This window comes from Helianthus annuus, chromosome 7 (assembly GCF_002127325.2).
Source record: "Helianthus annuus cultivar XRQ/B chromosome 7, HanXRQr2.0-SUNRISE, whole genome shotgun sequence".
Taxonomy (NCBI): Eukaryota; Viridiplantae; Streptophyta; class Magnoliopsida; order Asterales; family Asteraceae; genus Helianthus; species Helianthus annuus.
This window is the reverse complement of record NC_035439.2, coordinates 95,120,434-95,143,311: the sequence shown is the minus strand read 5'-3', so window position 1 is coordinate 95,143,311 and position 22,878 is coordinate 95,120,434. Positions and strand designations below refer to the sequence as shown.

Below are 22,878 nucleotides of genomic sequence, written 5' to 3'. Positions count from 1 at the left end.
AAAAACTATATTTATTTTTATAAAACGAATTCGTACTGCTTGATGTTCGAAATAAATACATAGATTATATTTATTTTTATAAAAGAATCTGATTTGTTTGTTGTTTGAAATAAGACTATATGTACCTTTATAAAAGAATTCATCGTATTTTCAAAGTTTCAAATAAATATATTAACTATATTTATTTGTCGTAAATAGTTTCCAAATCATTGCTTTCAAAAGTCGTACAGTATTGTCGTTTGAAACAAATATATATATATATATATATATATATATATATATATATATATATATATATATATATATATATATATATATATATAAACTATCCGTTTCATAAAAAGAAGTCGGATCATTTGATATTGAATATATATATATATAATTTATTTATTTTATAAAAGGATTCGTATTGTTGTAGGTTTGAAATAAATAGACAAAGCATATTTGTTTTTATAAAAATAATCTGTGTTATCGTTGTTTTCGAAAGTAATAAAGTGTCGTCGTAAGGAAATTCTGTATTTGTATTTGCTTTTATAGAATATTATTTGAACCCGATAGTTTTACTTTATGATAACACACGTTGTATATTACGGATTTTTCTCGAAAAACGGGCAGAGTTTCCTCTGTTTTTGGACGCCCCCGACAACGCAAGTTGTCGTTATTTTTTAAAATCAATCAATAATTCAATCATATACTCAGTATATATATAATTTTTATGAGACGACAAAGTATAAACTAAACATTATTATAAATCGGTTCGAGCTCGCTCACGTGAGTTTAAATCTATAAAAGCACAAATATTAAACGCGTCATTAATTTTTACCAAGTCTTCATGCTGAAATGTCGAGTGAGCTGACTGAGTTGACCGGGTCAACTGAGTTGACTTGGTTTGACCGAGTTGACTCAGTTTGTCCGAGTCAACCAAACCGTTTCATATTCTGACCCGAACCATCTGACCCGAACCGAATCGTTGACCGTTGACAAAGGTTGACCTGCTGTTGACCCGAGTTGACTCGGGTGTGACCGAGGTCCATATCTGACCCGAGGCACCAATATGAACCATGTGAGTCAAAAATCGACAAGACAAGACCCGAACAGAAACTAGATGCACCGAGAACCACCATCAGCGCCGCCGGTGTGGCTCCGTCCGTCGGCCGGCTGCCGTCATCATCTTCAAGATCATCTTCGTCCTTAACAACACAGCAACATCATCATAATGACCATCATCATCCTTTATCTTCTAAAAACAAAAGAAAACGGGGAATAGAGAAGTGTACTTACCGGAGTTTTGTCGGATAATGGCAAGAACCGACGGTCGTTGACGCAGACCGCCGGGTAAACGAACCGACCGGCGGTCCAAGTCTCCGACCGCCGGTTCTATCTCTCTCGCCTCTCGATCTCTTTCCCTGCCCGACGCCACACCGTCACGCGCCGCCACGTGCCAATGGTTCTCTCTCTCCGCTCTCTCTCCCATCGCCTCTCTCTCTCTCTCTCTCTGTTTCTCCGCCGCACCACCACCAGACGCCGGTGGTGGTGGTTCGTCATGCTAACCGGGGGGGGTGTTGGAGAAGGTGGTGAATGGTGGTAGCTGATTAACCACCGGCATCGTCGCCGGCCGGACCAGAGACGAGGGGATAGGGGTGGGTGTTGTCGGAATGGACCGGCACCGGAACAACCGGCCGGGGGTCGTCTCTAGTCGCCGGATTCGAGAGAAAGGGGGAGTGAGGTGCGTTTGTGGTCTGTTGTTGACTATCTGCATATAATGAGGGCATCATGGGTATCGATCCCTTATATAATTGTATAATGGGCTTTGGGTTTGGGCCCAAGGCACACAAGCCCAATTCCCGCATTTAAATGGCCCGAAATCCTCTACGAACCCGTCTTCGAAACCCGAAATCACCGTAGCATGGAAAAATAGAATTTTTAGATTTAAATGTAAAATAGTGTCGTTATCTGTCGCTGTCGTGTCCGTGTGTCAATAACGGTAAAATTTCATGTAAAAGACGTTGTTCGCCGTTTTAATCCGTTTTTCGATCTGTTTTCGACTACGGTTATTAAAATTTAATTACGAAGCTAAACATATCGAAAAATTTAAGTTTTAAAGGTATTCCGCGTCTTCGTTCTTCCGTTTTGTTGCCGGTGCGCTCCCACAATCGCGTTTTCCGATCACGTATGCGTTTGTGTCGTATGAAAGTACGATATATTCACAAAATTAATTTCATAAATATAAAATTTTCATAGAAAATCCGTATTTGTCGGTGTTGTCAGTATTTTGTACGGTTTCGTTTTGTTATCGCTTAACGTTTAGCATGCTTCTCCGCAATTACCGTTCGCGCACTGTAAAGTCGGATAGACGTTCCTAGGCACTCCAAATACCTAATTAAGTCAATCTTCGCCATAATCACTATTTATTATCGTGTTAATCATCTGTTAATCACATAATTAGGTGCCGTAAATCACCGGTTGTCACATTCTTCTCGTGCACCTTTAACTGTCGTGAAGCATAGGCAATGACCTTGCCTTTCTGCATCAGCACACAGCCCATACCGGTGTGTGATGCATCACAATATACCACAAACTCATCAATTCCATCAGGCAACGACAATACTGGAGCGTTGCTCAACTTCTGCTTCAGAATATCGAAAGATTCATGCTGCTTAGGCCCCCAGTCAAACTTGCTATTCTTGCGAGTGAGTAAAGTCAGGGGTGCTGCAATTCTTGAGAAGTTTTCAATAAATCGCCTGTAGTATCTTGCCAGTCCTAGAAAACTGCGAATCTCCATGGGCGTCTTTGGCTCTTGCCAGTTCATAATAGCTTCTATCTTAGCGGGATCTACTTGGATACCACGCTCACTAACAACATGTCCAAGAAATTGGACTTCACGAAGCCAAAATTCACACTTTGAAAATTTGGCATAGAGCTTTTCCTATTGAAGTAGCTTAAGAATGCAACGGAGATGCTTCTCATGGTCAGCTTGACTCTTCGAGTAAATAAGGATGTCATCGATGAAGACGATGACAAATTTATCTAGATAGGGCTTGTAGACGCGATTCATGAGATCCATAAATGCAGCAGGTGCATTTGTGAGCCCAAAAGGCATCACTAGGAACTCGTAGTGACCATAGCGAGTCCTAAATGCAGTCTTGTGTACATCTTCATCTTTAACCTTCAATTGATGATTACCTGACCTCAAATCAATCTTGGAAAAGTAGCTTGTTCCTTGTAATTGATCGAACAGATCGTTGATCCTGGGCAAAGGATACCTATTCTTGATAGTGACCTTATTAAGCTCACGGTAATCGATGCACAAACGCATCTACCCATCTTTCTTCTTGACAAATAGGATTGGCGCTCCCTATGGAGACGAACTAGGTCTAACAAAACCTTTGGCTAGCAAATCATCTAGTTGTGTCCTCAATTCCTTCATCTCTGTTGTTACCAGCCTATAAGGCGCTCTCGCAACAGGTGCTGCTCCCGGGATAATGTCAATTATGAATTCTACTTGCCTATCTGGTGGTAAACCAGGTAGTTCTTCAGGGAAAACTTCAGGGTATTTAGAAATGACTGGAATATCTTCAATCTTGGGCTTCTGCTCATCAATAGTCACCTGTGCCATATAAATGACACAACCCTTCTTCAGACATCTAGATGCCTTGAGCATAGACACTTGCTCAGGCAATCCATACTGGGTATCTCCCTGAATGGTAAGTGGCTCACCAGACGGAGTCTTGATCACCACTTGCTTCTTATTGCAAACGATCTGGGCTTGGTTATGCGATAACCAATCCATGCCTATAACTATATCAAAACCGGCTAACTTCAAAGGAAGTAAGGACAAAGGAAAAGAGTGGTTCCTAATGGATATGACACATCCATCTAACACGGTTGATGCGGTTTCTATGGTTCCATCAGCTAATTCCACCTCATATTTCACACTTAGAGTTTTAACAGGCAATTTCAACAATTCACAAAACTTATTATCAACGAATGACTTATCAGCACCTGAATCAAAAAGTACTCTTGCATAGACATCATTTATGAGGAAGGTACCTGTGATCACGTTGTCATCCTGAACGGCTTCTCGTGCATCCATACGGAAGACCCTTGCATTGGTCTTCTTTGCTTCCTCAGGCTTTTTGGCGTATTTAGGGCAATTGGTCTTGATATGCCCTTTCTCATTACAGTTGTAGCATGTGGCATCTTTAATCTTCTTGCAATCTACCATCTTGTGCTCCTTAGACTTGCATAACCCACATGCAGGTGGTCCCGACTGAGACTTGGTCTCAAGCCTGCATTTTCCAAAGTGGCGTTTTTGGCAAGTCGTGCACTTTGTCTTCTCCTCTGATCGCTGATTACCTTTGTTGGACCCAGACTCTCTCTTGTTGTCCGCATTACCTTTGTGCCTCTTCTCAGATCTTCGTGAGGTATCATCCTTACGCTTCCTCTTACTCTCTTCAGAGTTCTTGAGCGATCTTAGCCTGACCGCATCTAAAGTGAGGGATAAAGATAGATCAGCTGCTGATCTAAAAGTAGCAGGCCTTGAAGCCTTAACACTGGCTTTGATTTCTAGGGCCAAACCCCCAATGAAGCGAGCAATTCTCTTGGGTTCTGGTGTCACAAGGTAAGGAACCAGTCTAAACATGGTATTGAAGCTTGTAAGATAGGCTTGGCAATCTAGGTTTTTCATAATCAACGATAAGAAATCTGATTCAATCCTTTCCACCTCATGCTACGGACAATAATTCTCTTTAATGAGAGTAACAAACTGATCCCATGACATATTTTAGAGTGGGATCTTCCCAGCAGCTTGAATGAGAGACTTCCACCACGCTAATGCCTCTCCCTTGAATGATTGAGATACATACTTCACTATATCCCTTTCAGCACAACCGCTGATATCAACAACAGTGTCCATTTCATCTAACCAGGTCATACAATCTATTGCCCCTTTCTCCCCAGTGAAATCCCGGGGTTTGCAGGAAATAAAGTACTTATAGGTACAAGACTTGGTACGCGGTTCATCATCGAACACTATCCTCTTGGGTGGAACACTGTGTTGGTTTGAGGAATGTTGAACATCCTCTTTCTTAGATTCATCTTTCTTAAAGGATGGCTTGCTGTGAGCTTCTGAATGAGTTTTAGGGACAGACTTAGAGTGGGGTACTGAAGAGGTTCTACTATGCGTCCCACTAAACTCCCTGAATTGCTTATCTACAGCTTTAGATACAGCTGTATCAATCAGTGTACGGAGTTCTCCTCTGGTTATATTAATCTTATCATCATCATGGTTTTCCAGGGGATGACTATTTACTTCTTCTGACCTAGCCATGTAGCTTTAATTGCTACATAAATCAAAGAAGGACAAGGTTTATATAGAAGCTTATACATTTTATTATTTTTGACAATTTATGATCCATGGTTTTTAATAACCATTTTAGTTAATTTATTAAATATATGTTTGTTCGGGATCCTTATCATAAATCCTAAATTATAAGTTAATAATAGCACAAAAGGCCTAGTCACGTAGACAAGTTTAAATTTATAAGCCCATATTTTATGGAATCGAGGCATTAAGGTTTGAATCAAAGTTCATTACCTTTTCTCGACAGGGAGTTGTAGGCTACCACTGTCTTTAGTCTCAAAGGACGTTAATTATAGCTCGTGGGCACTTCATCCTTAAGGGATGATTATTTAAATAAGGGAATTTAGAATAACCCATTTTAAGAATGACTTATGTGATTTTATCGAATCACATTTTGTCAAGCATGTTAATTATGCTTTCAGATATTAACAAGGTTTTGAATCTTTTGGATAGGTTCTACCATCTTGGCCATGTCTGTAATGACATTTGGGCTAGGTTTTACCTTTAAGATTCTTTTTAATATTTAAACGCAGAACAATCCTAATTTGAGATGTTAACAAGGATCTGAATCTAATTGTGGAACTACCATCTTGGCCCTGTCTTAAGGTGACATATGGCTAGGTCTTGCCCTTTTTAGATTTTGCCATTTTATTATAATGGTAGATCTTATAATAGGAATGTTATTTTAAATCTAACCGTTCCATTAAAATTTAAACAAGTACATGGTTCCCCTAAACAGGACTTCTAACTGAAATGACTTTCCCATGCAGGGGCTAATCAGAAAATAACATAGGAAAAATATCAAAGACAAAATAAAACGAATTAGGATTAGTCCTAAGTTCTTTGTCTAGACTCGAGAATGTGCAACTGTGTAACTGAGATTCAACACAAAAGGCTAGTGTTTAATTCACTCAGTGTTGGCTCTGATACCAACCTGTCACACCCCGATATTTCCACGTATTACCGGTGGGCCCGGTGGGGAGTATCGTGACGTAGTTGATATCATCATAGTCAAACAACACAAATGATAAATGCACAGCGGAAGTAAAATGATAGATTTATTTCAACCGAATTAAATGTAATATTAAGTATCACAAAGTGGCTGAAACAGATCCACAGGCGGATCAAATAAAAAGGAAAACTGTTCAACAGACTTTGACATCTAGAGCTTGCGACACTTGATTATTGATGCCTGGAGTAGCCAGCCTATTACGTCTAGTACCTGCACTTAGCCTTTTTGGAAAATACGTCAGTTTACACTGGTAAATACAACTTAACTGACTCATTTTGAAAAGAGTTTGAAAATTGATTTGAATGCACTTCGGCAAAAATATCTTTTATAACTTGGGACAATTATTTAAAAATAATCTTGTATACAGTTTTACTTATTTGTCGTCCATCAGGGCCGGTTTGTAGGGTCGGTCTTAATTATCTGACACGCCACAGGTATAATACCCACAAGGTTGATTCCTTTAAGTGGGCTACCAATTTTTACATAATGTAACTGTCAGGTGTACGCCTACACCCCGTGCTTAGGTCGTGGCCATTTCTCTGAATGATGCCAAGGATATCCGGGACATGGTCATTTAACCCCCAAAGGCCATACACCAAATAATACATATTAAACGGGTCATGCAAATACATTAATCACAATCCGATTTAAATGACTACACACACCCGACCAAGCGGTACTTTATAGTACCGTATCCCAAGCCCGTATAGGGAAAATAAGTTAAGAGTATTTACCTGAGCAAAGTATAAATCAAATACAGCAAGTGCACGTAGCTTTTACTGGGCTCCTAATCTGGAACGAAGGTTTTTAATAACCTATTAGAATCCTAACGGGTCTTTAATTAGCTTAGACTTAGACCGGTTAGTTTTCAAAAGGAAGATACGGTTCAAACGCATGATAAAGCGAAGACCGGTTTAGAATGTGGTTATGACCCGACAAGCTTGTATGCTTGTTTAATATGGGTAACTTAAATACATTCTGAATTTTGAGACAAAAATGATATGGTTTGACCCGTTTCGGCTAATATATGCAAACTAGTTACATAAGCCGATCTGAACGCGAAAAGTGCGTAACGAGTTAACCAAATGAGTCATATACAAGTTTCCTAAGTTAATATGCCTTAAATATGTTGTGAAATCAGTAAGATATCTTCTATTATGCCCAAAACGAATTTAAACTCAAACTATGCCCCGTAAGGGCATTTTGGTCATTTAAAAGGTTATAAAAGGGTTTAAATAGTAATCTGAGTTGCAGGTCTGATGTAATCAGTAAAAATACTTAATTTAATATGTTATAACAGTAGGGTATTATATATATATGTGAAATTTATCATTCATAACCAAACTATGCACCGCAGGGGCATTTTGGTAATTTCTCATAAGCTTAAAAGGTCAAAACTGGAAATCTGAGTTTAAAACTTTTGCTTACTGTTAGAATACAAATATTTACTAAAAATATCAGTAGGCATCAAACCTTGTATTTATAGAATGGTTTTAATACATACTATGCGTTAAAAACGCTTAAAAAAGGCGATTTGGAGCCATTTTTGGGTTTTCAAAGGAAAGCTGATATTTTTATTATTCCAGAAGGCTCAAAATATTATATTTATCATATTAGATCAGTAGAAAAAGGTTTGGGGTCAAAAGGATTTGTAAAACTCATTTTATAGCCCAAAAGGGCAAAACCGGCAATTACCGAATCAAGCTTAGAACTCCATGTTATGCTCAGCCTAAAAATAAATAAAAATATCCAAATCTCCAAAAATCCTAAAATATTATTTTATATCAGTAGGTAAAAAGTTTGGTATAAAAATTTGGGTTTAGATAGGCTATATGCTAATTACGTCGTTTACTTAACGAAAAGCTTCTCATTTATGCTAATGAGCATAACTCCTAACCTAGACCTCAAACTGATGTCAAATTTTAGGGACAATTTTATAAATCAGTAGTGAAGGTTTCTGTTCTTTTACATTTCCAAAAATCATGTTTTAAGGTGAAAAGGGCATAATAGTCAACATTTAAGCATTTAACGGAATCATGCATATGAATCGGATAACTAATGAACCAAGTTGTATAATCTCAGAGGTTATACTTATAGGTAACTTGGTCCTAATAAAGCTCTAAGGCATTCCTAATTCATGCTCAAACGGGTCAGAACTGAAAGTCAAAGCAGAAGTCAAACTATGCGACTTTCGGTCCCGAACCGAGCCTAAACTGAAAATTGTCGGGTTGAACATGTTTAGACATGTTCTTACATCAATTACCAAGTTATATTAATGATAAAGCAGGTTGCGTAGCTTCTAAATTGCTAATTATGCATTAATTTGAAAATAAGCTTCCTGTTGAATTTTTATAATCAAGTTTGACCCGACAATTGACCTACTTAGAGTGGGAATTAGAGAGTGCCATTTTAAGGGTTTATTTCCCACATAATTACCAACTCATAGGTACTTTCAATATGAAATTTGACTGGACAAATTAAGATTAACGACGAAGTTAAATCTTAATTACGACGGTTTGACTTTTTGGTTAAAAAGCTAATTAAAAGAACTAAACAAGGATTAGAACTCTTACTTAAGGTCCTTGCTATCTTTTCTACACTTCAAATTTCTCTCCTTGTGTTTGCAAGCTCCAGAAGTTATCCCTTTGAAGTTGGTTGCAAATTGTGCATATGAACACATGAACTAGTCCCTTTATATAGGTTTCTTAAAGCTCCAAGATCATTCCAACAAGATCTATGGATGTTATGGGATCATTACAAGTGTCCCTAGGCACTTTAAAACCATCAAACAAGCCACCGGTATAAAAAACAAGCTCCATAAGTCAGTTAAATGGCTGGAACAGGCAGTTGTGATGATTTTCAGCATTTGGGCACCTTAGGCGGCCCGCGTAAGGATCCCCAAGGGGCTTACGCGGCCCGTGTGAAGATCCAGTCTGGTCAACAAGTTTCAAATATTGCAATTTTGGTCCCTGGTCCTTCCAAACTTGATTTTTACATGGTTTCTTGCACTTTTAACCCCCAAACTTGACTTTTAAGGACCCCAAGTCATAAGCCAACTTTGTTAGGTCCCCGGTTATTCATACGATCACCGAAAAGTCCTAAATTTCAACGTTGACGCTTTTAAGCCCTCGTATACGAATTTTATCATAACTTTCTCATACGATAACGAAACTTTGTGAAATTTTTATCACACATTCTTGTGAGTATAATTAATCATTACAAAGCTTCGGGTTCGCTAAAAGGTCACTCAGAGGCATACTTTAAACATGTTGACACATTTAACCCCTGTAGTTTGTAATTCCTCACTTTCTTTCACAGTTAGCTTCGTATGATCCATGATTTATTCGTTTAAGGGTATAAACATCATGTAGGGTTATTGAAAGATATATTTATTCATTGTTGACACTTTGAATCCTTTTACACACATAGATTCCTTGTTTGTCAACTTTAGTCCCTCTAGATCAATCCTTTACAGGTTTTAAGTCCATGACACGTGTCGATATATTATTGGACATGAATTTTAGAGGTGTTACAGGTCGCGACCAGTTTTGGTGGTATCTGGTGTTTGTCAATTTTGGCAGTGGAATTTACATCAGGATCGTAGTTAGAAATATTTTATCAGAGTAAAATACCACGCTTTTTAATATATTAAACACATGGGAAAATCCCAAGTTTCAAGTACACACATTTTCATAGGGATAAACCCTATTTTATTTAATAAAAACATCTATTTCTTTTAGCTAACTTTGTTGCCACTTTTCCAAGCCTTCAGTGCTGTCCAGCTGGCTTCTATTTGGCATTCACATTTTGTTACCTGAAACGCGTTTAAAAACATTTTGTCAGTGGGAAATACTGGTGAGTGAATCCCTGTTTAATCAAGTTTTAATAAAAACCATTGTACAGTATTGAGGGCGGTCTCGTAATTACATTTGTTTATTATCACCCACGGTACTGTCAACCCGACTTGTGGAAATGTTACCCCTCGCAAGGCAGTAACAAATTTTGTATACAAAACCCCAACATACCGACGATAATTGTATCCTTACAAATACTCAATAACTACTTAATATATAATTAATTAAGTGGGGTTTTGTAAAAACAATTTACAAAAAGGAGATTACTCACATTGATGTCTTAGATTATCCTTTAGAGTTTCCTGGTGACAATCTATAAATTACACAAATGTACGTGTGTTAGTATAATAACCCATTTTAACATTAGTAATACCCCCCCCCCCGAGACGGCATTCCAACGACTACGTCGGGCAGAACCACGACAGACGTTACGGAACCCTAGATCAATCGGGCAGAGTATCTAATACGTATCCAGGGGTTATGATACTTACAACGGAGCAGAACTTCGTTAATTAGGGAGTATTATACCCGAGAATTATGCCTACTATCAGAAATTTCGAGAGAGAAAGAGTTCGTGAGCGATTTCGAATGTTCAGCCGATGCCTCCTTTATATATGGCCACATTTCGAGTTTCTCGCGCCCCGCGTAAGCTTAGGTTAAGGCTTACGCGGCCCGCGACATAGGGGCGTAGACCTTATCCTTGACCGGTCACCACCCCTAGCCTTGACACGATCATGAAAAGTGTCGACTCAGGGTTTCGCCGCGTTGACGGGCTGTCGCGCCCCGCGTAGACCCTTATGTGGTCTTACCCGGCCCGCGAGCGATACAAAAATTTTGTTTTTATTTTATTTTTAATGCTATATCATATTTTGGGCTCAGTTTTTACATACGGAGTGTATTTCAAGACATATAAGGGTATTTTAATATATATTAGGGTGTCAGAAAAATTCAGGAGGGTTGTTATATAAACCTTTGTCGAGTCCTAGTCTAGCAATTTTTAATGAGTGTTTGGATTATATTAACTACTAAAATTAAATAAACGAGCAAATACGAAAGCAGAGCAAAGAGAGAACACAAATAGCAGATTTGGGTGCAGTCAGATGATGGAAAAATAGCTACCTAGGCAAGATGCAAGTCAATTCACTCACGGTTCTCGGAATGGAATAACTAAGTTTTGGCTACCGGGATCTTAAGGTTCACTAAACAAGACCTAAACTGGCTGGCAGATCATTCTCCAAACAGGTCGCAGTCTAGGGTCAAGAAAAGTGTATAAACTCACCGGTTAATGTCAGATCACCTCTCGGTCTCTCTAACTAGGTTCTGGTACCCTAAGTCTAGATTACCTCTCAGTCTCACTAGAAACGGTACATCCGGGAAGTGTAAGGGATGTACGGGGTGGTGACTCTAATTAGGTTCTAACACGGTTTGCTAAAAATCACAAGAAAACCTAGGGTAATTCACTCTCGTGCAATTAACACCTAAACCGTCTAATGATTAAGACAACCCGACATCGAATCTCCTCTCGGTCTCAAAGATGGTAGAATATTTAATTACCAAATAGTTTATTAATTTGTTCCTAGGGTTTACTACGTCTAGCAACCACAAGATTTAGTCGAAAACACAAAGTCTACGAAATCACCAAATCCTAGATTTAATTAATACGCAATTAATTTTAACCAAGAAAAGGTGGAACAAATATAAACCATTAATTATTAAATACGCATAAACATTAGAACCTAGTTTAGAACACTTTTACCATAACACTGAGCCAAAACATTACTTAACCAAACCAAGAAACCGTAACAAATTAACAATTATTCATAGCCTAGGTAGCAACAAGAAAATTTAGCCGAGCATGGTCAAGAACGAAACACAAATATATTCAAAGCAATTAAATTCAGAAGACATTTTTTAAGTATTCGAGTCTAAACAAACTGAAAACAATAAAAACAAAGTCTAACCAAACAAGCTATGAACCGCTAAGCTAGATCTTCAATCTTTTGCAACCCTTCAATCTATCTTGTTCGTGTCCGCGGTTGTCGTTCGAACTGTAGGGTTTTTATTTTTCTTTTCCAAATAATACCACCCTCCTTCGAAATATATAGTCTTCCGTCAAAAATAATAAAAATCCCCAGTTGTTGTTCCCCTCGATGTAAATATAACTAGGTTTATCACCCTAGCCGTGTTGCGGCGAACTTCTTTAGTTATTTAGTCTGTGTTTACATGTGTTTTAAAATCACTATGAGCGCGTTGCACACGGAACCACTAAGAAGAATAAAAAGAAAATGTAAAAAGCAATAAAAAGTAATCGAAAGAAAATCAACCAAAAAAGTTGTATGTTAATGATGTTGTTGGTATGAAACCCGTGGTCAGATATGAGCAAGTAATACTAGGTACCGGTACCAAATTTCCCGAACAGAAGGATCCTAACTACCAATTCGGTAACGACTTTTGACGTTCCTAGTACTGGTTCGCTACCGATTTTTACCTTCATATACCGGTACTGTAACCGGTATTTTCGGTACCGGTTGCCACCGAGCTCTGATCAGGGATGAGCAAATGGTACTATCTAGCAGTACCGAATTTCCCGAACTAAAAGATTTTCAAACTCAATCCGGTACCGACTTTTACCTACATGTACCGATAATAAATTAGACCGCACCGGGATTTTCGATACCAGTATTGGTTTATCCAACTTATATGATTATAATATATTAAATCAACTGTTTATTTCAGTTGCTTTATCAATATATAGTAATAATAATAATTAATATAGAGTAATATGATTATAATATATTAAATATGATTATAATATATTAAATCAATAATTGGACCGTACCGGCATTTTTGATATCAGTATTGGTTTATCCAACTTATATGATTATAATATATTAAATCAACTCTGCATTTCAGTTGCTTTATCAATATATAGTAATAATAAGAATACCCACTAAGGTTTTTCCTTTTGTAATCCCATCACTCTTGTTTCAAAAAGCCCAAAAGCAAAATAATAATCTTCTCGTGAATCATGCATGTGTGAATATGTATGCTTTTTTTTGGGCCCACTTAATTTCCAGCCACACTTTTAGAATTCATGTAAATTCTACTCTTACCATCATATGAATTAATTTCAAGTTTGGTCATTATGTTACCTTCAGTCCCTCATAATTCATGAATTATTTTTAAACAATTTTTCTTTAATTGCAGTTCAACCCTTCGAGTTTCGGCTTCATTTAATATTTTTCGATTGTTCACACATTAATCGTTTTTGCTTGTTTTTCATTCATTTTCACACTGGGACCTGTAATAATAATAAATAATAAAATATATGTCTAAATATTATAAAAATTAGTCTAAACTATTAAAATAATATACAAAATACACAAGGAAAATAAGATGCATTTGCAACACATCAGCAACACACCGTGTGTGGAAAAAAAACACCATCAACAATTGGTTTGTACTTCAACTTTAATTTATCGATCGCATTTGAGTTGTTTGAGGCATTATCAAATGATGTTGAAAAAATTTATCCTCTAGACAATATTTAATTATTGTGGCATTTATAATTTTATAAATATTTTCTCCCGTATGAGAAGAAGGAAGCTCGTCAAATGCAATCGTACGCTTCATCATTTGCCATGTATCGGGATCAACCCAATGAGCGGTGACACAAATGTATGGTTCAGGTAAACCGTGTGGAGCCGACCACACATCACTAATTAAGTTTACACTGGTTTTTAAATTAAAAAAAAAACAATTAAATCTTTTCTTGCATTTTCCCATAAATTTAAACAATGGCGTTTTAAAGTACGACGACTTACATGTTTGTAGCGAGGTTGAAGCGTTTCCCTAATAAGCTTAATAAGATCGGGGTCGTCGAAGTGTCCAAACGACAACGCTTTTTGAATCGCCAACTTCGTCATCTTATCACGAGCTATCTTTTGTTCATAACGGAGTATCATACCATCTTTTGAGAGTTGAACTTGACCGGGTGTCAAATCTTTTAAAGCTTTACAATACTTTTTAGAATGCTTCGTTAACGTGGAATTAGAGTCCTTGCTTAACAAGGCGCCACAATGTTTGCATTGGGCCTTTTGCGAACCGTCACTCATTTCGTCCAAGTCCCAATTGCACCATACTTCAATATTGCGACTATGTGATAATGTTCCAACAACATATGGAGCGGTTTGAGCTTGAGGAACATTATTGACGGATGAGAAATTTGTGGTTTTAGAGTTCTTTGAAGCCATTGTAGAAAAGTATATCAAGATGTAGAAGAAAATGATACAAGAAGAAGATGAGGATTGGTGAGTTAAACAAATGAAAATTGAAAACAATTTATAATAACCAGTTCCAACGGCTAGTAACCAGTTCTAACGGCTAGTAACCGGTTTCAACGGTAATATTTGGCACTTAATGCGTTTTGCAACCCCCAAAATCGATTCCAACGGCTAGTACCCGGTTCTAACGGTAACTTATTACCGGGTACAATGGGACCGGGTACGGGTATAATTGGGTACGGGTTAGGAACCGGGTACAACCCGTTTATTATAAAAAAATTGGAACCGGGTAAGAACCACCAGGTATTTTGAACCCGGACTCGGTTCTACTATACATCGGGTTGGAACTGGAACCGGTTACGAGTCAGTTCTACGGGTTCGGGTTTGGAACCGGGTATTATGCCTATCTCTACAAGATTCTCTCCAGTCATTCTTGAATATCTTCATCATCTTCAACCATTCTTTAACCGTTCTTCATCATCTGCAACCATTCTTGAAAATCTTCAGCAATCCTCCAGTTTTTCTCTTTGTCATTCGCTGGTGCCATTCGTAAGTGTTAACTGAAAATCGAAACTATCACCGTCTCAGATAGATGAATGTAACACCTCGAAAATTCACATCCAATTAAATAACGACACGTGTCATGTAAGACAAAAGCATTATAAACCCGGATTTAGTTAAAGATGTATGGCAGGATTTTTGAACATGTCGACATGTTAATTTACACCTCTGAACGACTTCATTATAAATCCCAAGACCCTAACATGATAAAAAACATCTATTATACCTTTAAATCCGGTGATTTCTAATAATAATGGATTCCAAATTTTGCAAGAATGGATCCTATGAAATAATGCACGATAAATCTTCGTTTATAAATTCCGTTATTGTCCAAACCAATAATATTGTAAAATAGGGTAGACACAACTGATCAAGCATGGGTTGAAGGCCTCATACTGACAATTCCTAGCTCAAAAACATACTATGCAAGTTGCCTGTTCGAAGCTTGGAAGGTTAATTTTTTTTGCCTTCTGGTAAAGGCTTACGGACCGTAAAGGTCCTGCCTTACGGTCCGTAAGGAGTGCCCAGCGACAGAAAGTTGGTTGTTGGCGGTTATAAACGTTTTAACCGACTTAGTAAGATATTTTCTCATCCATGCGCGACCCCTAACTGTTCCTAGGCCTTAGGGGCACTTGTAAATGATCTGGGAACAATGCTAGACTTAGTTGTCATGATCACAAAGCCTCAAGAACACTATAAAAGGCCCTTCATGTTGCAACATTAGATCACACCTTCCATCTGTTTTCTTGGAGCTTCCTGGAGCATAAGAGCAGACCCAAGCCATCCCTAGTCGTGCATTGGACCTTAGTAAGTATGCTTAACCTTCCCTAATTGAGTTTTACTTAGTTATTAGCCTTAAAGTCAAACCGTCGTAATTAACGTTTGACTTTGCGATTAATCATTAATGGTCCAGTGATTAGTCGGATCAAAGATAGTTATAAGTTGGTAATTATGTGGACATTAAACCCTTAAAAGGGCACCCTTTAATTCCCGCTCTAACCAGATCAAATGTCGGGTCAAAGTCATTTAGAAAAAGTCAACAGAATGCTAGTTTTCGAATTAACGCATAATTAACAATGTAGAAGACATGTAACCTATTTTATCACTCATATAACTTGGTAATAAGTATAAGAACTGGTCTATGCTTGTTTGGTCTGACAATTTTCTGTTTTGACCCGGTTCGGAACCGAAAGTCGCAATACTTTGACTTTTGCGTTGACTTCAGTTCTGATCCGTTTTAGTAGAGTTTAGATATGCCTTAGAGCTTCATTAGGACCATGTTACATGTTGGAATAACCCTCTGTGATTGGTTCGTTGTTTGCCCCATTCGTTTACACGTTTCTGTTAATTGCCTAAATGTTGACCAATATGCCCTTTTGACCATAAAACGAGTTCTACATAATTTTTGATGCAAATCCAATTGCTACTGATTTTATATGATAAATAAAGTATTTTTAACTATATAACCTGATCAGAAAACTCAGATTTCCGGTACAACCCGGAAATCGCTTAAAATAGCTTTTTACGCGTATTAACCACCTAGTATGGGTTTAAAACCATTTTGTCAATATAAGACTTATTACCAACTGATAAGACCTATTAAAATAAGTTATTTCACTGATGTATTCGGACCCGAATCTCAGGATTTCATTTAATCTCTTTTATAATCTTTTAAAATGACCAAAATACCCCTACGGGGCTTGAATTGAGATTAAACTCGTTTTGGGCATAATGGAAGATATCCTACTAATATCACAACATGTTTAAAGCAAATTGACTTAGGAAAGCTGTATAGGACTCTTACAGTTACCCGTTATGCTAATTACGCGTTCGGTTCGGTTTACGTAACTAGTTTGCATAAATTAGCCGAAACGGGTCAAACCTTGTCGTTTTTATCTCAAAATCAAGAATGTGGTTGGATTACCCATATTATACAAGTCTTCAAACTTGTCGGGTCTAAATCACATTCTATTCTGGTCTTCGCTTAATCACGCGTTCGAACCGTATCTTTCTTTAAAAACTAACCGGTCTAAGTTTAGACTTAATTAAAGACCCGTTAGGATTCTAATAGGTTATTATGAACCTTCGTTCCAGAATAGGAGACCCGGTAAAAGCTACACGCACTTTCTTATTGTGATTAATACGGGCTTGGGGTACGGTATATAAAATACCGCTTGGTCCAGCATTGAATCTTTAATCGAATAGAGGTTAAATCATTGATATGCTCCGTTTCGAAATGTTTTGTTTGCTTAAAGCCTTTGGAGGGTTAATGACCATGTCCCGGATATCATTGGCATCATCTTACGAGATGGCCACGACCTGAGCACGGGGTGTAGGCGTACACCCGTCAGTGCATAAATAAATAATGTGGTGCGTCTATTGATCTTTAACCCAGTCTACGGATCGGGCTACTGAACGCATAAGAAACATGTAATTCTTCTACAAGATTATATTCAAATAATTATCCCAAGTTATAGAAAGTTTGTGCCTCGTGCATTCAAATCAATTTTATTAAACTTTTCAAAATGAGTCGGTTGAATGTATTTACCAGTGTAAACTGACGTATTTTTCCCAAAAAGGTTAAGTGCAGGTACTACGCGAACTAGGCTGGCTTTCTCCTAGCGTCCTCAATAAGTCTCGCAAGCTTGGATGTCAAAACTGTTGAACAATGTTTCCTATTTATTTTTGATCCACCTGTGGATTACTTTCAACTGTTGTGATACTTGATATTACAATTATATTCGGTTGAAACATATCTATCTTTTGCTTCCGCTGTGCATTTAAATATTGTGTTGTTTGACTGTAATGTTACCAACTACGTCACGAGAATCCCCCACCGGGCCCACCGGTTAAACGTGGAAATATCGGGGTGTGACAATGAATGTGTGTAAACTTATTTTCTCCCAATTTTTTTTTTTGTTTTTCATCATATCTTATCTTATCACCGTTGTTTTTCAAGTTGTAGACCACCAGCGGCGCGTTCGCTAACACATTCTGATATTGTCCACATAGCCGCGGTAAAAAGTACATTTTATTTGAGAAATAGCAAAAACTAATGTTTATTTTTAGGAAAAATTACAAGTTTTGTCCTTTATCTTTATACCACTTTTCAGGCGGTGTCCTTTTTAATGAATGTTGACAGGCGGTGTCCTTTACTAGGTATTTTGTTGCAAGTTTAGTCCTTTATACCCAACCCAGTTAAAAAACCCTGTTAATTGTTGACAGACGGTGTCCTTTACTAGGGTGTTGTTTGTTTTTTCTGTAGAAAAAGGTCTGCAGTCTGCGGACCACATCTGCAAGCATCTTCAGGAGAAGAGGTGGACCAAATGTCTGCAGTCTGCAAGGAGGAGAGGGTTTGTTTTTTTTTTATATAAAACCTCTTCTAGGTTTAAAACACACACACAACACACAGTATCTCTCTCTACTCTCTCTCTACAATCTGCACCACCGCCATCAGCACCACCGCCATCAGCACCACCGCCACCACTTCACAACCGCCACCACTTAACCACTGCCATCATCACCACCACCGTCACCACATCCGCCTTCACACCTCCACTTCTCCAGCGACCACCACTTCACCACCGCCACCACTTCACCACCGTCACCACCGCCACCACTTCACCAACGCCACCACCGTCACCACTACACCACAGCCACCACCGTCACCACTACACCACAGATCGATGATGATGATGATGATGATGCAGATCGATGATGATGATGATGATGTAACAGATCGATGATGATGATGATGATGTAATAGATCGATGACAATTTGGGGGTTTTGTTTCTGATCGATTTCGGGTGTTTTGTTTGCCATCGATTTAGGGTTTCGGAGGTGGAGGTGGATGGGTGTCGGCGGAGGTGGGGGTTTCGGATAGGGATGGCAAAAAAACCCGAATCCGATGGGAAAACCCGATACCCGAAACATACGGGACGGATATGGGGTCGGGTAATCGGGTATGGGACCGGGTATGGGATTTGTTTTAAAAATTTGGGACGGGTATGGGGTTTGATTTTATACCCATTTACCCGACCCGATTACCCGATTATATATACCCGTTTACCCGATTCTATATACTCGTTAACCCGTTAACATACTCCATATAAATTATAAATATGTAATTTTTTATAAATTATAATGTATTATATATTTAGTCCCAAATCCCAAAAAAGTAATTCCCGCCCATTTATAGAAATATATTTACTTACCCTAGTTACCCAAATCCCAAAAAAAATCACTCCCCCAAAAATCGCCTTTTCATCTTCTCCTGCAAGCCACCAAGCGACAACGATCAGACTTCGTTCTCTTCTACGAGCAACGAAGATCGGTAACCATCTTCTTCTCTTTATTTGATAATTTGTACCTTACTATCTTCTTCACTGAATTAATTATCTGACATTTAAACCTTTGATTGCAGTCGCTTTCTACTTGTATATGTTTTCTTTTCTTTTCTTCTAGCACTTAGTTAGTGGAGTTCATATGCTTTTGTTATGCATTTTATTTTCATTACTAGAAGTTAGGAGCACTTGGTGGAAATCTTGACGTTGTATTTCTCTATTTTAGCATTGAAGTTTTTTTTTTTTTTTTTTTTTGAAATGTAGAGAAGAATTATTAGTAAAAAGTGTTGTTTTTAACTTATAATTCGTGGGTTAAAACCTTATCCTATGCTAAATCAACCCTGGAGACTGAATGGTGATCTCAGGTCCTATATTCAATCTAAATGGTGTATCTATATCTTAGTTTAAATTTAACGTTGCCCTATGAACTAGCTTAGTAAGTTTGTATCTCAGGTTGTTCGCACCCTCTATCAGCCCTATAGATTTGTTTGAGTGGTGAATCTACATGATCGCATCTCAAATAAACTGTGATATTTTGAGCTTTGGCCCGATTTCATATGAATCATATATGCTTTTGCTTTATTTGGATTCCTGCCTGGTTACTCAGTTGTGTTGTTATAGGTATGGATATGGAAGGAGAGGGAATTATAGGGTGTGATGGTTCTAATACACAAACACATGCTGATAGTAATCAACCTATGCAAGAAGATCAGCAAACAAACACAAATCAGTCTCAAGAACAAGATCAACATACTCATGAAGGTGCTAAAGAAACGGTTGATAGAAAAAGGAAATTAACTTCACCGGCATGGGAGCATTTCAAAAAGATAAAGGTGAATGGTGAGGAAAAGGCGGAGTGCAATTATTGTAACACCAAATTAGGAGCAAAGAGCAAAAATGGGACAAAACATTTACTTTTTCATATGGAGAAATGTCCGAAACGAAAGAATAAAGATATGCGCCAACAAGTTTTATCAATGAATCAAGTAAAGTCATCAGGACATTCGGATGTGTCTTGCTATAATTTTGATGCTGATCTGTCAAGAACAGATCTCGCCGAGATGGTAATTATTCACGAGTATCCGCTTGTTATGGTTGAGCACCATGGATTTAGAAAATTTGTGCACGGCCTCCAACCGTTTTTTAAGGTTCCATCTGGAAATACCCTCAAAAGTGATGTATTGAAGATTTTTTATCATGAAAAAAAGAAGACAATGAGGTATATTTTTATGTTACTTTTTTTTTACATGAATACTTTTTATGTTTCATTTATCCTAACAATTATATTTTTAAGGATCTTGGAGAAAAATGCTAGTAGAATTGCAATTACTACAGACATGTGGACATCAAGCAATCAAAAGAAAGGTTTTATGGCCATTACTTCTCATTTCATCGATGATAACTAGGAAATGCAAAGTCGAATAATAAGGTAAATGTTGTATTTGTTTGTATATAACCGGTTCAACTAATTGTCTAACTAATGCTTAAAATTTACACTAGGTTCATTTATGTTCCTTGTCCTCATACTAGTGAAGTTCTTGCTAATGTTTTGTATGAGTCCTTATGTGATTGGAATATCGATTGGAAGGTATCGACAATAACGGTTGATAACTGCACAACAAATGATGTGTTGATTCACCTATTACTAGACAAGCTATCTTTAAGTGATCTTATTTTGGGGGGGCGGTTATTTCAGATGCGTTGTTGTGCTCACATTCTAAATCTAATTGTCCAAGATGGGTTGTCAATTATTGCTGATGGGATAGAGAGAATTAGGGATAGTGTTAGTTATTGGACAGCAACACCAAAGCGTTATGAAAAGTTTGAAGCTGCAGCTCATCATTTGGTAATTCCATCTTCAAAAAAAATTATCCCTTGTTTGCAAAACCCGTTGGAATTCAACATACCTTATGTTGAATGTTGCTGTTATCTACAAGGATGTTTTCAAACGTCTTAAACAACGAGACTCTCAATATAACAGCTTGCCATCAGAGAAAGATTGGGAGTTGGCCTCTAATATTTGTCAAAAGTTGAAGGTATTTCATCATGTAACTGATTTGTTTTCAGGAACAAAATATCCCACGGCAAATAAATTTTTCAAATCAGTGTATGAAATAAAATTTGCATTGAACAAGTGGAGTCAAGATAATGAGAAAGTGATACAGGACATGGCCAAGAAGATGATTACGAAATATGATAAATATTGGTCAATTATTCATTGGTTTATGGGAGTGGCAGCCATTTTAGATCCTCGTTACAAGTTGAGCATTATGAAGCATTCATTTCCAAAACTTTACGGTTCCGAAAAAGTTGCAAGTGCTGAAATTGAGAAGCATAGAACATTTACTTATGAATTGTTTGAAGACTATAAAAGAAAAGGTTACGAGAATGCAAGGAACCATGGTTATGATGGGTCAACTTCAAATAAGGATAAGAGTGAAAGTGGATTGTTTGATGACTATTCATTATTTGTCGCCGAGGAGAATACTTCAGGTATGATTTTTTACCACATTTGGTGATTATATATATTTTAGTATCGTTACAAATAAAAACTACAATTGACTATTATAGGAGGTATCATATTAGAGCTTGACCATTACCTTCAAGAGAAAGTTTGTCCGCCAGACATCGAACTTGATATACTAGCTTGGTGGAAAACAAATGGCTTAAAGTACCCTATACTCCAAAAGATAGCCCGAGATGTATTGGCAATCCCCATAACAACCGTTTCCTTAGAGTCTTCTTTTAGCACAAGTGGTAGATTGGTAAGTCCTCATCGTAGCCGTCTTCATCCAAGTACCTTGGAAGCGTTAATGTGTGCTCAAAGTTGGTTATTAAATGAAATAAGAGGTAACATCATTTGATTACGTCTACAGTTAATTTATTTTTTATACATTAATTGTGTTTCATATTTTTGATATACATAGCAACTTGTTTAAAAGAAAGCGGAGCTTCTTGTCAAACAATTGGGTATGATTATGATTATGGTGATGAGATGAGGTAAATATTCATTTTATGTTCCGAATTTTGTCATATTTATTTATGTCAAACAGTTGAAGTTTATGATCAAAAGATGTAAATATATTGTAGGAAAAATGTAAGTTTGTTGTTATTATTTAGTTGTAGGAAAAATGTGAATTGAAGCTTATTATTTAACTTTTGCTGATGTAAGTTTGCTATTATTGTTTAGGAATGGGATCAAATACAAACACTTAAGTTTATAAGAACCGTAAGAACCAACAAATAATTGACAAGTGTCTATCAATAAAAAAATTAGTTTAAGGGTAATTTAGACCTTTTGACCATATTTATTTAAAACTAATTAAAAATAATTACAAAAATATAATCAGCACAACACTATATAATTAGCATAACATGCTTAATCGTTCTTCATTATCAGCACATCATCCTCAATCGTTCTCCATTATCAACATAAACGACATCAGCACAACAACCTCAATT

At 37.3% G+C, this 22,878-nt stretch overlaps 2 protein-coding genes and 1 long non-coding RNA gene across 3 annotated transcripts; 2 read left to right on the top strand and 1 right to left on the bottom strand.

Annotated features, from left to right (window-relative positions):
* Nucleotides 1-726: 726 nt before the first annotated feature.
* LOC110866272 lies at nt 727-1,742 on the bottom strand. Its single transcript, XR_002551284.1, has 2 exons — nt 1,282-1,742; nt 727-1,190 (listed from the first exon to the last, which is right to left on the bottom strand). It is a non-coding gene; the product is annotated as an uncharacterized LOC110866272 (long non-coding RNA).
* Nucleotides 1,743-20,039: 18,297 nt separating this feature from the next.
* On the top strand, nt 20,040-20,822 carry LOC110866581 (zinc finger BED domain-containing protein RICESLEEPER 3-like). The gene is made up of 2 exons (XM_022115724.2): nt 20,040-20,635; nt 20,711-20,822. The coding sequence occupies exons 1-2, from the start codon at nt 20,040-20,042 to the stop codon at nt 20,820-20,822; spliced, it is 708 nt and encodes a 235-aa protein (XP_021971416.1).
* Nucleotides 20,823-20,916: 94 nt separating this feature from the next.
* Nucleotides 20,917-22,565, top strand: LOC110866271 (zinc finger BED domain-containing protein RICESLEEPER 2-like). Its single transcript, XM_022115502.2, has 3 exons — nt 20,917-21,909; nt 21,988-22,266; nt 22,344-22,565. Exons 1-3 carry the CDS (start codon nt 21,327-21,329, stop codon nt 22,418-22,420), a joined length of 939 nt encoding a protein of 312 aa, XP_021971194.2. The 5' UTR covers nt 20,917-21,326; the 3' UTR covers nt 22,421-22,565.
* Nucleotides 22,566-22,878: the final 313 nt, after the last annotated feature.

Coding starts and splice junctions, on each gene's coding strand:
- LOC110866271 (XM_022115502.2), top strand. CDS start 21,327: ATGTTGAATGTTGCTGTTATCTACAAGGATGTTTTCAAACGTCTTAAA. Junction 21,910..21,987: donor CGCCGAGGAGAATACTTCAG/GTATGATTTTTT, acceptor TGACTATTATAG/GAGGTATCATATTAGAGCTT. Junction 22,267..22,343: donor GTTATTAAATGAAATAAGAG/GTAACATCATTT, acceptor TGATATACATAG/CAACTTGTTTAAAAGAAAGC.
- LOC110866581 (XM_022115724.2), top strand. CDS start 20,040: ATGGATATGGAAGGAGAGGGAATTATAGGGTGTGATGGTTCTAATACA. Junction 20,636..20,710: donor GAAAAAAAGAAGACAATGAG/GTATATTTTTAT, acceptor TATATTTTTAAG/GATCTTGGAGAAAAATGCTA.